This window comes from Camelus dromedarius, chromosome 6, assembly GCF_036321535.1.
Source record: "Camelus dromedarius isolate mCamDro1 chromosome 6, mCamDro1.pat, whole genome shotgun sequence".
Classification (NCBI taxonomy): domain Eukaryota; kingdom Metazoa; phylum Chordata; class Mammalia; order Artiodactyla; family Camelidae; genus Camelus; species Camelus dromedarius.
The window spans coordinates 59,905,054-59,922,454 of record NC_087441.1 but is presented as its reverse complement, the minus strand read 5'-3'; the positions used below and the strand labels follow the sequence as shown (position 1 = coordinate 59,922,454).

Here is a 17,401-nt window from a genome sequence, read left to right as displayed (position 1 = left end):
CAGGTTTGATAGGATGTGTTATTTCTTCTTTTGAGCTGCTGGATATCCTCTCTTCCTTTCTCCAGCTTTCTGGATAAATGAACTGACCCAGAAGGGCCAAAACAAGGGTTTAGAAGCATGACTGAGGAGCTTTAAAACACCAGCGTCCAGGCCCCTCCTCAGAGACGCTGATTTGGGCGGTCTGTGAATGGGGCTTGGCCGTGGGTATTTTTAAAACTTCCCAGATGATTTTAATGTATAACCAAGGCTGAGAACGGCTGGTCCCAGGCTTAATAAGAAGTCCAAACTTCCCCAAAGCTCCTCAGCCAAGTTGGGCGGGTCTGAGCTGCAGGGGAGCAGCTGTGGGTGTGGGCTGAGCCTGGCTCCCTTGGTCACAGCTGGCCCAACCTGTGGAGGAAGGATGGCTTTGCCCTGGGGTCAAGGCCAACCATCCTGGCTCCCTGGGAGGCAGCTTCTTGTGCTTCTGCTTCTGAAGTGTGTCTAGGGCCATTTTAATTTATTTTCACTTTTTCTAAGTAGGTAATATATTTGCAGGGTTGGGCAATTTTAAAAAAAGGAAATGCAGTGAAATGTTGGCCCTCACTTCTGCCTCCATCCACCCATTCCCCCATCCACTGGTACCTCTTTTATTGGTTTCTGGTCTATCTGTTCAGCAGATCTTGTAGGTGAAAGTGAATACAAATACATATTCTTAGATCTCCTATTTCTTCCAGTTTTATTGAGATATAATTGACAATACACACATAATATTGTATTACTTTTAGGTATACAACAGGATGATTTGGTATATGTATGTATTGCAAAATTCTTACTGTAACAAATCTAGTTAATAACATCCATCTCCTCACAAAGTCACTGATTTTTTTCCCTTGTGATGAGAAACTTTAAGATCTCCTCTCTTAGCAGCTTTCAAATCCACATTATATTATCATTAACTATAATCACCATGCTGTACATCACATCCCCAGGACTTATTTATCTTATAATTTATCTTATATCTTAAAAGGTTTGTACCTTTTGATCCCCTCTGCTGACCTCACCCATCCCACACCCCTCATCTCTGGCAACCACTTATCTGTCCTCTGTATTTACAAGTTCGTTTTTTCAGATTCCACATAGAGGTGAGATCACATAGTATTTGTCATCCATGTTGTTACAAATGGTCTCCATTTTTTAATTTTTTAATGGAAGTACTGGGGATTGAACCCAGGACCTCGTGCATGCTAAGCACATGCTCTACCATGGAGTTATAGCCTTCCCCCAGTCTCCCATCTTTATACACAAAGTTAGCATATTATATAAGCTCATACTTTTTCTTTCTTTTCTTTCTCTTTCTTTCTTTCTATATAACTTGGGTTTTTTTCCATATCAAAATATCCAAGCCTCATATTCTTTTTCACACTGCATATTGTTCTGTTACATGGATGCACCATTACTTTTGTGCTCAGTCCTCTATTGGCGGGTATTTGAGTTGCTTCCAGTCATTTGCTGTTACAAATAATGCTGCAAGGGCATTGCATGGCCTTCATTTACCCTTCAGCATCAGCTCTAAAACCCCTGGGAACAATGTCCTGCCCTCCCAGCTCCACCTTCTCTCAACTCCAGTGTATGTGTGCTCCTGGGTACCACAACACACACTTCCTTTCCCCTTGATGCATAGTTCCCAAATTCCGCCTGCATCAGCATCTCCTGGATATCTTGTTCAATCCTCGGTTCCTGAACCTCTCTTTTCCCCAAAGTTTCTGATTTAGTAGATCTGGGCTGAGATCCAAGAATTTGCATCTCTAACGGGTTCTCAGATGCTGCTGCTGCTGCTGGTCAGGAGACAGCACCTTGAGAACCACAGCCCTGATGCATTTGTCCGCAACACACACAGTTTCCTCCCTTATAGCCAGTTCAGCCCAAGTTTAAGTCTTTTGCTCTCTTCTTTCCAGAAGAAACTCTTTATTATTTTTCAGGGAGGAAAATGCATCTGGGAGACAGAAAAACATAGCTCTGCCCTCCGCTCTGAACTGCCTGCTCTGTCCTTTTGGGCATCTTGTTTCCCTGAGACTCGGTTTCCTCAACTGATTAGAGGCAAAGCTCTGTGACCAGACCAGGGATGCGAGGAGCAAATAAGATCATATGTGTGGAAGCTCTTTGCAAACTTTAAAGTGGAATACAAATGGAAGGAGCCATTGTCGTTCCGGAGCCAACAAGGATGTTTCCTTCTAAAGGAAGGACATCCCTGTGCTGGCAGCAAAGGCAGTGGCCCGGGGGAAGAATCTGAACTAGTGAATTGGACAGAGCTTCACTGCTAATGGATGTTAGGGAGGAAGCTGGGGACGTCAAGGGGAGGAAAGCTGGTCCCCAAAATCCCCACCTTCTCTCTCTCTCCCACTGGATCCGGGATCCCCCTCCATCTTCTCCTTTTTGGCTCTTGTCCCCTTCTCTCTGCTTCCTGCTTCTTGGCCATGGGCAGGGGCACTGCAGAAAATCACTGCAGCTGAGGTGTGGGGAGGAGACATCTGTAGGAGGTGTGCGTGCACTCACAGCCAGAGTCTGCCTTACTCGAGGGCATCTTTGTGTGCTTCTGGTCTCTGTCTCTGTCTTACTATGAAAATTAAAAATAAGGCATTCTACATACAGTCTAGGTCTTCAGAACAAAGCATCCCTCACCCTCCAGATTTGCTTCAAATCTAACCAGAATAAAATTAGAAAGAAAGAAAAAAAAACTATGAAACTGCAATGCATTAACTTAGCTTTTCAGTGAGCATTTTCCCAGTACCCACAGGAGCAGGGATTGGAGGATTAACTACTTAGAAGTTCTGATTTGACCTAAACTACCTCCCCCACTGAAATCGATGTTTTCATAACCTGGATCTACCATGAAGCTGTCAGGATGGAGAATAACACATTACCAGGTGGGCTGCATCACCGGATCCAGCCACATGGGCAACTGGCAGGAGATAAGAGAGCAGAGTGTTTATTCCTTCTCTCTCTGCTTTAATGCCAGGGACTGGCAAAGTCTGTGTTGCTCTGTGATTACAGAGAATCACAGGATCTTGAATAAGCTCCAGTAACACTACTTCTTCCTCAGCCTATGGGTAGTCATTGCTTCCTGGTGTTTCTAGTGCTTGGGGGGCATCAGCCGGCCTGGTGGGTTCCCTGAACCCTGCCTCAGCTCAGCAAGTCATCCCTTTATTCAGTCAGTGGGTAAGCCCTTTTGAGTGTAATGCTGTTTTCTGCCAGGACCTGACTGATGCATAGAGATTATGTCGTCCTTGGCAAAGTGGAGCAGGGGTGGGCGTGAGCTCTGCGGGAGCGCGTCCCAGGAATGGGGAGGGGCTCAGACTGGAGGTGGGGCTGCTCTCTGGGCTACAGGCCAGCACCACGGATTGTCAGAAGGGGTAGGACGAGCCACAGTCCACTGAAGACAGAGTCCTCTACATCTGCAGCCCCTTGCACCGTGCTGGGCCCCCAGGGACTCCGGGCACCTATTAGTGAAAGAAGGAAGGAACCGGTCCCTTGGATGGGAGCCAGAAAAGAGAGGCACAAGGAACCAAAAGAGGGGTTGGAATCAAATTTGGTCCCGTTCTTACTGTGGCTTTCAGCCAGCCAACTAAAGGGAGATTTGTCAAATTCTGAGATGTCACTGCCTTTGCCGTCATGAAACTTAGATTCTAGCTTAGAAAAGACTGATAAATAGGATGCTTAAAATCTTTTTTGCTGTTGTTGTTTGATATTTTAAAATAACTTTTTTTCTATTTCCATGCTCCTATGGAAAATTTTGGAAAATCGGTTTAAACATAAAGGACAGGATGAAAACCACTAAGAAATCACTTGTGCCGTCCTGAGTCTAACCTTACAGTCCTGAGAGAGAGGGGAAGAGAGAGATGCTGTAAGTTGCTTTTAACTCAAGTTACAGTATATTATGAAGTATTTTTCACATCATCAGCATCTTTTTGCCAGCCAGAGGTGTGATTATTAACCTTGAAATGAAGTAATACTAGGAATAACTAACACTGCTTGAGCACTTCCTCTCAGCCAGTCACCACGCTAACTACATTACGTGTACTAACTTGGGTCAGTCCTTGTAACAGCCCTGTGAGTTAGCCCTTCCCACTGTCTCTATCTTATGCACGAGGAAGCGAAGACACAGGGGGGTTGAATAACTTGTAAAAGTGATGGAGCCAGGAGTCAAACCCAGAGGGTCTGGCTTCAAGTGTTGGTGGCCAGGTTGGCCACAGTGTCTCAGAAGACCCGGCTCCCACTGCCCAGAATTTGGGTTAAATGTGGAAGGTCTGAGCTTCCCTTTCCCCTCGACAGAGAAGCCAGCATGGCCCGTGCATAAAACTGGGGACCACTCATTTACTAAACAAGTGTGTTTATTGAATAAATCCCCTGAAAGTTATGAAGAAGGAATAAACATGTTCCAAATTATGATGATATAGGATGACATTTGAGACAGATTTTTGGACTGAACAGAGAGTGTCCATTTTTTGAACATCTGTTTGTATTCTATCCTCTTGGAGAGAAGAAAAAACTCTGACCTATGGTACTTGACATTTCCCTGTTGAAGTTTGCATGCAGATGATGTTCTCTCAAAACATCTTCTAGAGGTTAGATGGAGCAGAAGTGGGGGTCTGTGAGGAGCCAGGGGTCGGCTGGGTGCATCTGATAAGTTACACATCACTTTGTGGATTAATTCATCTCCGGGAAGGAAGCAAGAACTAGTTAATGAACTGTGTGACCTAGCAATTCCACCCTGGGTATATTTTTGAAAAAATAAGAACACTAATTTGAAAAGATACATGCATCCCAGTGTTCATAGCAGCACTATATATAATTATCAAGATATGGAAGCACCTAAGTGTCCATCAACAGCTGAATGGATAAAGAAGATGTGGTCTGTATACACAATGAAATACTACTGAGTCATAAAAAAGAATGAAAATTTTGCCAAATTTACAACAACATGTATGAACTTGAAGAGTATTATGCTAAGTGAAATTAGTCAGACAGAAAGACAAATACTGTATGATACCACTTATATGTGGAATCTAAAAAATACAACAAACTAGTGAATATAACAAAAAAGAAACAAACTCACAGATACAGAGAACATGGTGGTTACCAGTGGGGAGAGAGAAGGGGGAGGGGCAAGACAGGGGTAGAGGATTAAGAGATACAGGCTACTATGAACAAAATAAGCTATGAGGATATATTGTACAATACAGAGACTATAGTCAATATTTTGTAATAACTATAAATGGGGTATAACCTTTAAAAATTGTGAATCACTATATTCTACACTTGTAACTTACATGATATTGTACATCAACCACACTTCAAAAACTTATCAACTATATTCAATATACTAAAAAAGAGAACTAGCTAATGAAACGCTCTTGCTTTCATGGCATACGTTATCGCCAAGAAGAGAAATTCTGTATGTGGTCCAAATCACCTGGATGCCGTTCTTGACTCCACCTCTTTCACACCCTCATCCAGGGCCACAGAGAGCAGGTGGGCATGTCCAGCCCTAGCTCCACTGCTTGGAGGCGCATCTGCTTATAGGGGTGCCCTTTCTGAGTAGGCCAGCTCAGGACACCAGGCAGTCAGCCAGCCCTGGCTGAACCTCCTCCTCACAGTCTCTCTCCAAGTCCTGGCTGCTCCATTGCCACCAGCTCTGCCTTCTGCATCGTCATCTCTCCCATGGGAGGCAGCAGGCTTCCTCAGCTCTGGTCTCACTCTACCCTAATGCAACCATCACACCAACACCGTGGCATGGAAATCACAATCGGGTCACTTCCCTTCTTAAAACCTTTCACCCTCAAAGTAAAATCCATAGAACCCGGACATAAAAGGCCCATCATAAGGCTCTTGCCCCGCTTCCCAGCCTCAGCTTCCACTCTGTCCCCTACTTCTTGAAGCTGTACCCCCACACCTTTTGAGGAATCTCCATACTGTTTTCCGTAACGGCTGCACCAAACTACATTCCCACCGACAGTGTAGGAGGGCTCCAGGATGCTTTCTTGATATTCACAAAGGAAAAAAAAGTATTGTGAAAACTGCTGAGGTTAAACTTCAAGTTGATTCCTGGCCATTTTCTAGAACTTTGATTACAAAGACGACTTGACTTAGGAACATTACTGGGTCCCAGCATGTTAATAGTATGTGAGTTTAGTGTGAGTTCGGTGTGAGTTCAGACAGAGCAAGACACCCTCCAGCGATCTCCTTTCCCTGGGCGAGGCCTCCGTGTTGGCAGATGGGGGAGTGTGGCTGGGCGGGTGCACAGTGTAACTGCCCTCAAAGCGGAGACAAGCCCCATGGGGCTCCTGGTGGCTGCGGGTCTGCACAGGCCTTTCTGATCTGTACCCGTCAGAGGCTGGCCTAAGGGAGGCCCAGAATCTTTATGGATGTAAGAGCTTTACAAAGCACTTTCACGTACATGGGCTCACACAATCCCTACAATAACCCGGAGGCTAACCGACATAATTGACTCCACTCTGCAGAAGGAGCAGACCTGAGGATGTCCAGAGACTTGTCCAAAGTCACGGGGTGAGAACGTGGTGATGCCAAGTCCAAAAGCCAGGCCTTCTTACTGTTTAGGAACCAGGATAAAGGTGCTGGTTGAGCCCTTTTTATGAACTGAATTGTGTCCCCCCGACTCCAAATTCATATAGTCTCCTAACCTCAGGTGTGACTGTACAGGGAGATAGGGACTTGAGGGATGAAATTAAGGATGAAACATAAGGATGAGGCCCTGACCCAACAGGACCGGTGTCCTTATAAGAAGAGAAAGAGACACCCAAGATTCCCCCTCCCACTCCCACTCCCCACCGGCGAGCACAGAGGAAAGGCCACGTGAGGAGTCGGTGGCATCTACAAGCCAGGAAGAGAGTCTTTACCAGAAACCGAATTTGCCAGCATCTTGATCATGGCCTTCTAGCCTCCAGGACTGTGAGAAAATGAATGTCTGCTGTTTAGGCCACCCAGTCTGTGGCATTTTGTTACAGCAGCCTGCACGGACTAATGCTGCCCTCAAGGGGCTCATACTCCAGGAGCTGAGACAGAAAGCTCTTTTCCTACAGGGAAAAGGGATAATGCTGGACGATTAGTCTTCTGAGATAAGACAGACCTGGGGCTATGGAAGCTCGGAAGTAGGTCACCTGAGACTTGAGAGGGAGGAGTGGGGGAGGGCCAAGGAAGGGTCCTCAAAGATTGATGCTAAATAGTGGAGAAGAAAAAGCCATGGGCCAGAGGAAGAGGGAAGAGACGGGTGTCCTGAGCACGGGGGCCACACGGCAGAGACTCAGGAAACCGTCACGATGAGGGGCAGGTTGTAATCAGACAAGAGCGAGATGTGCAAAGTGGAGACTCAAAGCTCCAGCAGACTCTCTGGAGAATGAAGGGATGCAGTGAAGAGAGAACACTACAAACTTAAGAGAAAATAAGATTTGCAGATACACACTACTGTACATAAAATAGGTACACAACAACGTCCACTGTCTAACACAGGGAACTATATTCAATATCTTGTAATAGCCTATAATGAAAAAACATGAAAAAGAATATATGTATGTATAACTGAATCACTATGCTGTACACCAGAAACTAACACAGCATTGTAAATCAACTTCACTTCAATTAAAGAGAGAGAGAGAAAATCACATTCCAAGGTGTTTAGGGCCATCAGAGAGGCCCAGTCCGTAACCCAGCGGCTTTTGCTTTGTCAGAATGGGATCTGACAGCAATATCTGATACATCATCCCTGCCTCTTTCCTGGCTTCTGTCCTTTGTCATCTGAACCTGCGAAGTCTCTCCTGGCCTAGAAACTCTTGCCTGTCTCTCCCGCTGCCCTTCTCCTCTCAGCCCTCCAGTTCATAGCTGAGTTCCTTATGAGAGTTAGCTATACTCACTCCATTTTCTCCTTTCTTCCCTCCAAACATCCACCTGCTGTCTGTCCTTGCTGGGATTGCTAATGGCTCTTAGCTCTGAATCTGGGCTTACATCTTGATTTGGACCCTTTATGAGATTTGACTGTCTTGATCACGCCCTCATTCTGGAAACCTTGCCACCTCATGGAACACGTCTCTGGTCTGTGAGCCTCTGGCGGCCAGAGCCTGTGTCTGATTTAGTCATTGGTGGAGCATCCATTACCCGGTGCCTGCCCGGGAGCCGCCACTTGATAAGTGTGGAATAGATGGCTCACTTCATCTCCTTGACTCCTCTCCACTCCAGTTCTACACTGACTTCTGTGGTCCCTCACTTCTGGCTTCCTTCACTCTGTATCCTCTTCCTCCATCCTCTCCTTCAGTGTTGCTCTTCTACCAGGCTCTGTCGTCTGTCCTGCTCATATTTCATGCTACACACTGTCTTTGGGTCACTTCACCACCACCACCTGCAAGGACTCTCTCTAAATCTACACCTCCAGACCCGAATTCCCTCCTGAGCTGTAGACCTCCAGGCCTTCCTGTCACCTGAACAACCATCTCTTGGTATCTTGCAGGCAAATCCAAGTCCAGATGCTCAAAGTGAACTCATCATCCTTCTCCCCAAACCTGCTTCTCCTCCTGCTCTCCCTTCCCTGGCACCCTCGACCCAGTTACCCAAATACCTGCTGGACTTTCACCCCATCTCATTCTTTCCTGCTAATTTTATATTTTAAAAAAATGCCAAATCTACAGAAAGTTGAAAAATATATAGTACAATGAATGCCCATGCAAACTGTATGTTTAGATTAGATTCATTAATTATCACATTTTCTATCCTCCCTCTTTAATCAATCACTTTGAGACTAGGTCGCACTCATAATAACACTTCAGATATTTCAGCTTGGATCACCTAAAGACAAAGACATTCTAATCATAACTCTAATTCAATTGTCACATTTGTCATCCAATCTAATTCGGACAACTCTAGCTCCTTAAAACTCTCATCCGTCCCCCTGTCCCCGTCCACTCCATTAATATTCCCCTAGTTCAGGTTTTCACCATCTCTCATCTTGTCTGAAGCAGAGACCCTACTCTTACTATCTCAGCACCTTTCCCATCCTTCCGCCATACCACCACCAGTGTGGGCTCTCCCAGGTGGAAGTCAGCTGAAACTACTCAGATCCTCTTTACCTTTCAGAGTAAATTTGAATTCTGTTGCATGACAAAGCAAGTAGGTAACAGTAATTCGCTTTCTGGTAGGATCCGTTTGCCCTCCCAGAGCTTGAGCCAGCATTTGTCCAGGGGCCTGAGGTATAGACAGGCTATCTCTCCATTCTTCCTGGGAGGAGGGAGACCACAAGTGCTGATTCATTCTAGGAACATTGCCCAGTGCCCTGGGCAAGGAAGCTGGGTCCCACCTGGGTGTGCCTCCCTGGGAGCTTGGGAATAACATTTGAATTATTTGCCGGGGTGGAGACTAGAGTGAGGCAGGTGAGGCACAAAATTTAAGGAGGCACTCACTCTCTGGGTCATGCAGGGACGCCCTTAAATTGTGCATCGTAGGCTTCTCACCCCTGTTGTTTGTAGGTGTGTTCACCTTGGTTCCTCCATTATCGGTATGAACCATGAAAAGGAGCCTGGATACAAATTACCAGCAGCTTATGAGTTTAGATTCTGGCTAAAACTGAGTCCTTTAAAAGTTTAGGGTTACATAAAAATAAACACTTGGCTGGAGGAAGGATAAGTCGGGCCCACCATCCTGGAAAGCAATTATACTGGAGATTTAACCATTCTTGTGCCACTTAACCCAGTAGACTTCCATGTGGGAAGACAACCATCCTTATGTACAAAGACATTCATACACAATATTTATAATCACAAAGAGGAAGCAACTAAATGTTCATCATCAGAGGAAGATGTTTACATGGTGGTAATTGTAAATTATTATGCATTATAGCTCAGCCATTCAAATGATAATCCTATAAACTTCAAATAAGTAAGTGTGCAGACAAAATTATATTAAATACAATAAGTTTACAAAACTATATGCATAGAATAATCCCGGATTAATTAATATTCAATATATGCTTAGAAAAAAAAAGACTAGAAGAAAATACACAAAAATGTTAACAAGATTATTGCTAGGTTTGGGGATTATGGGAGATTTTTAGATGTTTAAAAATGTTTTTTCCTATGGTTTTAAAAATAATGGTCATATATATCTCTCATAATAAAGAAATGAAAGTACTTCTAAGTTCTGTTTTGTTTTGTTTTTTCCTGGAGAAGTAAGTAGGTTTATTTATTTATCTTTAATGGAGGTACTGGGGATTGAACCCAGGACCTTGTGCATGCTAAGCACACACTCTACCACTGAGCTATACCCTCCCCCCACTATGTATTTTTTTAAAAAGAAAATCTATCTCACTCTCAGGGTGTCTCTCCTGCATCATTGGTGTTTGCTAACAGGGCGCCCCTCTAACTCTGGCTTCAGATAGAGGCTGAGAAGTTTTTGGCGACAACCAATAGGATTTGTGGCTGTTGTGTGTTGTCGTTTTAATCCTGAAGAGCACATTTGGTTCAGATCATCTTTATGGCTGTGCTGCACTGCTCCACAAATTCCACTGTTTGTCCAGCAACTTCTGACTCTGGCAGTAACAGTACATACGGCTGGTGCACTGCAGGCTCTGTCAGTGCCCAGGGCTTACCACGACCACTGGATATTTCAGTTCCAAGCTTTGTGATGTTGCTAAAGCAACTTGAAGCAAGTGCTGTGAGCCCTACCTGGATGTTCAGGAGCCCATGAGTGGAGGGCCCTCTCAAAGCCAGTGATGGGCACAGAGGAGCCAGACCCCCAGCCCTCCCACTAGCCCTGAACTCCAGAAGGCAGGATTTCCTTTTCATATTAACTGATATTTATGACGGCTATTCCTATTACATTCAGGGATGAAGAAAGCTGAAGTTCAATTTGGACCTCAGGCTGAAAAAGAACCAAGAATCAGATAAACAACAAGGTCCTAGCACAGGAGACTATATTCAATATCTTCTAATAGCCTATAATGAAAAAGAATATGAAAAGGAATATATATATATATATATATATATATATAACTGAATCACTATGCTCTACACCAGAAACTAACACAACACTGTAAATTGACTATACTTCAATGAAAGAAAGAAAGAAAGAAAGAAAGAAAGAAAGAAAGAAAGAAAGAAAGAAAGAAAGAAAGAAAGAAAGAAAGAAAGAAAGAAAGAAAGAAAGAAAGAAAGGAAGGAAGAAAAAGAAAGAAAGGAAGGAAGGAAGGAAGGAAGAATAGAGAATCAAGAATGTCCTTACTGCCTCCATTGCTTTATCAGCAAAGAGAGAGAGCTGGATTAGGTGGGCTCCAATGTCCTATTTTATTGATAAATGTTGGGCAAGCAAGTGTGCAGTTGAGCACTTCCAGGAGAGCCCCCAGGTGAGGCTGAGGGCTGAAGGGATGGTCTGGCTCTGTCTAAACTACCCCCTGGGGGGTTGATCTGGCTAGGGCAGCACATACCGAGTTAGTAACCAGCAGCAGCTGGTCTGCAGGCAGGTCCACCCGTGAACCCTCTCATTTGACTAGTGGGGACAATCTAATGATTGTTCTAGCCATACAGCTTGAAGAAAGCTGTTTCGTTCTCTCTTAAAAGATTTTAAAAGGGACCCACACATCTAGCAGAAATAATTAGAACTAACAGAATCATCCTCACTAATTAGAGCTCCCATTGGTTATTCGAAAGTTCTCAGATTTGTTCCAACCTAGGATGCAAACATCAAATAATTGCCCTTATTTTTTAATGTGCATATATTCTTTTTTCCAGAATCTATCTTTCACTCAGGACAATTCGTAAGAGATTTAAGACTATGCAGTGATAGCACTGTATCTAAATCAGTATCATTTAAAAAGAAAACATAATTCTAGCTTTCTAAAAGGGGGCGAGGCAGAAAAACAAAGGGAAAAGGGGAGAAAAGGCATCCATTCGAAACACCATATACAGGAAACAATTCCAGAACAAAACCAGAAGCTCGCTTTACACACACTCTCCCCCTAAATCCTCTATCCCTAAATGTCCACTCACCTGCCTTTCTTCGGCATCTCCTGTACTTCTCTTTTTCGCCAGTGTACTCTGCTTTCAGTAGCCAGAACCCATCCCCACCACAAAAGGAAAGCACCAACTTTCATATTCTGGACAGCCAACATGGGTTTCCAAATCCAAACAGTTCACTCAAGAAACAGCAAAAAGGAAAAGGATGTTCTTTTTCTCTCTTAAGACATTATTGGTCTGTTCATTATTAGAAAGATGTTTACTCATACAAAAAAAAAAAAAATCAACACACAGTCTGTAATCTGGAGAGCAGGAGAAAGCAATTTCCACTAAATCTATAAATCCTCCTACGTCAGATGTCAGGGATTTTCTGAACTGAGGTTGAAGTCCTGTGTTCCTGTAGGAAAATTAATTTGGCTAAATTAGTTCCTCTTCAGACATGGTGAACACGTTAGTAAAGGTCTGTATTTTCTGGTCCAACGAATAGAAGGAGGTAAAAACGGACTAAAGCAATCTCCAAAACGGGAAATGCCTGAGATGCTGAACCGCCTCTTATGCCACGATAATGAACGCCTCCCTGGATCTATTTTAAGCTTCTAGCCATTATTATTTGCTTTAGCTGCGGGCAGGATTTGGACAGCTCCCGCCCCCAACTCCTTCCTGCGGTTGAGTATATGGGAACTCAGGGCTCTGTCCCTGGGCGGGCGTCTATTTGGCTGAGGTTGGGAGGGCTAGGCGGATGGAGGCTTTTTGTTTGTTTGTTTGTTTGCACAGTAAAAGTGAAATTTTCTTCTCACTTGTATTATTCGTGTTTGGAACCTCATCAGACTTACCACGTTTGGAAAATACCAGTAATAAATTAACAATAACAATTTTCTGTGTTATCTATTGTTAACAGACCCAAACTGGAGTTGCTTATTCTGAGCCCCACATCACCAAAACGAGACAACTTAATTAGATTCAGCTCTCCCAGAAATGGAATCTTAAACCAGTCAATCAGCTGTCACTTGAGCAGCACTAGTTAGGTCATCTGCCTGATAGACCCTTATCGTCCCTAAAGGAAAGTAACTTTGCAACCACCGACCTACTTTTTTGCCAAAGAGCTCCTGCTCCCTCCTGCCTATAACAGTATTTTATTTTGTACAGCTCCTCGGAGCTGCTTTCCATCCGCTAGATTGAATGCTGCCTGATTCATGAATTATTGAATAAAGTCAATAAGATCTTCAAAATTTACTCTGTTGAATTTTGTGTTTTAACACGGTAGTTTTTCTTTTCCTTTGATGCTATAGCAGAGTTCAAAGACTCTGCTATAATCTTTAGGCCAGTGTTTGTGTCTTTCACAAAGAAGGACGGTCTCAGAGCCTCGTAGAAGAGGACAGGATGGGGTACTCCAAACTAATGACTCTTCAAAACTTGGTTGACATGGCTTGGACAACTTTCAGAGCATAGTGGTAGTCAGGATTTCTAGGATTCTTCAAAGTTGAAAAGTAGTTTCACAAAATTGCTAACCCAAGATCCAACAGAACAAGAATTAATTACACAGGCTGAAATAAATTGATGCAGGAAATTTTATTGAAGTTACTTGGAATATTGTTGATTTGTTTTAATGTTCTGTTTCCTGGATACATAAGGAAACCCTTTCTCTTTCTTCTTATGCTACCTGTAATTCGTAATAATTTTGTACTTTCTGCTGTTGTAAACTAAAATGAGACATTTAAAAATGACATGCTTCTCACTGACATAATTCCCCTCTTCCAAATTCAGAAACTCTTGCCCAGGCTCCTCACTTCCCATGGCAATATAATTGCATGCATGGGTTCATTAAGAATCTGATCTTTTTTGCCAGGATACATTTGGAAGAATCGGTTATGCAGTCAAGGTCATACCTGGAATGTCATCGTGAAGAATGATGCTCAGTTAACTAGGTGTGACAAGCCACTTTAAAGAACAAAAGTTGACTGTACTTATAAGCCAATAGCTATAAAGTCTTCCAAGGAAAACTGGCCTGGGACCAGTTTATAGGGTCCAGCCTCACAGGTAACAGGAAAAGTCACTTCCAGGCAGGCATTTGGGGTACTTTCTGAAACCTCAGGAAGAGAAGAATTTATCCAAATATATAGGTACTGCAGGTAAAATTTGATGGAGTTTCTTCGGCTTGGTTTCTTAGAGTTGGGATAGTAAAGGAAGGGGAAATTTTTCCTCCACCCTTCTTGGTTCTTCTGGCTGGTTAAGAATTAAATTTGCATGAGACAGATTAACAGGAGAGAATCAAAGTTTAGTAACATGTATACATGGGAGAGACCTGGAAAACTTGGTAATTCACCAAAATGGCTGAAGCCCTCTCCTTAAATACCATCTTCAACTAAAGATGAGAGCGGATGTTGGGGGGAGTGGCTTGGGACCTCAAAGGAGAGGAAGGCAATTCACATGGAGATGGAAAAGCAAAAGTTTGGTAAACAGAGGTTTGCTGGGTCAGGCAGAAACAATGGGACACAGAGAGGAATTGTAACAGACTTTACTAGGTTCCACCCTGTCTACACACCTAGTTCATACTAATAGTTATCTACAATGATAACTCCCTTCCTAGAACTGGTCCTCTAACTACATTCTTTTAGGCAGTTAGGGGAAAAGTTAAAGGTTCTTCCTGAGTCTTTTGGGCTTTCATTGTTTTCAGCTCAAAATAATCTGCATGCCAAAGAGACACATTTTGGGGTGGCAAATTTTGCTCCCCTATAATAGCAAATACAAATTGCTTTTAAAAGTCCAATCTAAGATTCCTTATAACTTCCAGACCAAAGTTAATTTGGAATCATTCAGGGGGAGGTTATAGCTCAGTGGCAGAGTGTGTGCCTACCATGCACAAGGTCCTGGGTTCAAACCCCAGTACTCCCATTATAAATAAATAAATAACCTAATTACCCCCCCCAAAATAAAACAATTAAATAAAATAAATAAAGTGTCTCTTTTAAAAAATTTTTGGAATCATTCAATACTCTATGATTCTAGGTTTAGCAAAGCAAGCTGAAGGAGGTCTCTGGCAAATTAACACTCTTGATGCACCTAGCAAGGTAATTAGCTAAATCTGATGAGAACAGCCTTTTCGATGATCAGGAATAATCTTCCTTTGAAATTATGTATGATCACAGGGAAAGGAAGACTGTCAGGAGAAAACTGTCAAATTTTGAAATGGGCAAAAGAGATTACCGGGTGTCCTTTCAAAAAAAGGCTCAGCCTTGTCAAGTGGACCCTCCAGGGCTTTTCTGATCCTCTAGGAATGCGGCTTTGATTGTTTTTGACTAGACTGTTTTAACAACTGTGGTAGATGTTCACATGTAGGAAACTTATAGTAATGCATATCTTTCCCTTCCATAGCTATGCAGTTATTCACTGTGTCCACTAGAAAATATATATCTCTGTAAATCAAGTCCTCATTTGAACCAGTTGTAACATCTTACTGGTCCCCTCACTAATTAATGAGTTAAATAAAATCTTTGACATGTTCATTTTATTGTTACATGAGAGTCATGTTTAGATCCTCTTCTATAAATTAGCCTAAAGCACTTTAAATAAATAGATGTGGAAAATAATTCAACATACAGAAGCAAAGGCAGAGTATGTGATGTCTTCATAGGTCAATATAAGCAAAGCATGATTAGATACTTAACTGGTAGTGACTTGTTGATTTGAAGAACCAAAGTAGAAAAAAGGAAAGATTCTGGGGCTGAGTACATAAAAAAATCTCCAGGCCAAGAAGGCATTGAGGGGGCCATTAAATGGCTTTTTGATGCTCAGATTAGAAAATGCCTTTCTTTCTGATTTGGAGGACCCCTAACTACCTCCAGGGACCAGAAGCCTAGACATGACCAATGAGAACAAATCCAGATGGCCTCAGACATGCATTTCGTACCTTTCCTCAGAGCTTAGGGGAGAGCTGGCTCAGCAGGTCTGAGTTAGATCAATAGCAGGACAGGCTGATACCAGGTAGTGAGCCTTCCCAGCAAGGCCACTTGTTCCTCCACCAGGAGGCTCCCATGGAAGAGCCAGAGGGCAGGGGCCTGATCTTGGAAACCTTTCTGCATTTGGCCCAGGTCAGCCACACTCAGCTCGACTCAGGGGGATCATAAGGGCTCAGAAAGCCGTGTGCACTGGGCTACTTCCCTGCTTGTAAGCACTCTTAATAAATGTTTTCTTCCCATTAACACCACATGACTCCTCTGCAGAGTATCTGCGCCCTCTCTGCAGCACATGGACATGGGAAGGAGTTGTCAAGTGGATGCGTGGCCTGAGAGAACCAGCATGGGCCAACTCCTGGTTTCAGGAAGGCAGAGGAGTTAGGAGACAGGATAAAGGCTTACTGGGGATCCAGGCTGACCTACCCAAGTATAGCACTTCCAGACCAATTTTTAAAACCACTGTTTTTACCAAACCCTCTTTTTCCTTTACTCAGTATAACTACATCCTGTCTTTCTTGCTTCCCTTTTTATTCACCAATCATCGTGTCCTTCCCTACATCAACATAAAGACGCCAGGGTACTAATTCCTTCTGTGGAGAAAGGACCAGGCAGAAGTTGGGGGCTAGCTTGCTTTCTCATTGCCTCTTCTAGGCTCTGCAGGTGTCCCCTTGCCTCCAGACTTCAGAACCAGCCAACACTCCATGCCCAAGGCACTCACTGACTGAAAGGGTCCACTTCAGATACCACACTCCCGACTGCTCCCAGACAGTGTTCCCAGCCCCTCATCAATCGTTTTCAAGTTATCTCCTCTAGACTCTTCTCTAGCTAAATGTACACCAATTTTTGCTCTGGCTCTGAGTTCAGGGCCTAAATGTGGTCTCCCAGCATCAGACTGGAACTTGCCAGGTAGGGAATTAGAAATAAGTGAAAGAACAAAGTAAAGGAATCTGTTGAAACGTTAATCAGAAGACTTCCTGGCGCAACTGCTTATTTACTGATGGTGTTGCCGGGTCTACAAATGAAGCTACTGCTGTAATCAAGACATTCAAATATCAGCAAATGAGATAGAATATTGTTTCTTTCTCTTGTGTCAGTTCAGAGGTGCACAGTCCTGGCGGATGGGGAGTCTGTTCCACATGATGTTTCTTCCGTCTCGTTGTACTTTCTCAGTGTGTGGTCCTCAGATGCGTGGTTAAAGTTGGGTTGCCACTATACTGTGGCCCAGGCACTCAGCAGAGGTAAAGAGAAGAAATGAAAGATGAGCAATTTCCTTTTAAGGCAGTGACACAGGAGCTGTACTCATCACTTCTATTCACATTTCATTGACAAGAACATGGCCATGTTAACTCCTAACTGTGAGGTGTCTGCGAAATGCAGTCTCTTGTTGAGTCACCTTATGCCTGGCTAAAACTCCATCACTGTGGGGGAAAAAAAGAATAAATTTGGAGGAACAATCAGCAG

The 17,401-nt window shown here is 43.5% G+C and overlaps 1 protein-coding gene and 2 non-coding genes across 3 annotated transcripts in view; 1 reads left to right on the top strand and 2 right to left on the bottom strand.

Annotated features, from left to right (window-relative positions):
* Positions 1 to 12,235, bottom strand: part of GABRR1 (gamma-aminobutyric acid type A receptor subunit rho1) — a 29,899-nt gene extending 17,664 nt beyond the window's left edge. The window contains exon 1 of the mRNA XM_010987700.3: positions 12,021 to 12,235. Within this exon, the coding sequence (XP_010986002.1) occupies positions 12,021 to 12,142 (122 nt within the window). The 5' untranslated portion in view covers positions 12,143 to 12,235. The remainder of the gene's footprint in view (positions 1 to 12,020) is intronic.
* On the bottom strand, positions 10,233 to 10,305 carry TRNAA-AGC (transfer RNA alanine (anticodon AGC)). The gene has a single exon. It is a non-coding gene; the product is annotated as a tRNA-Ala (tRNA).
* Positions 12,236 to 14,805: 2,570 nt separating the features above from the next.
* TRNAG-ACC (transfer RNA glycine (anticodon ACC)) lies at positions 14,806 to 14,879 on the top strand. Its single transcript has one exon. It is a non-coding gene; the product is annotated as a tRNA-Gly (tRNA).
* The last annotated feature ends 2,522 nt before the right edge of the window (positions 14,880 to 17,401 follow it).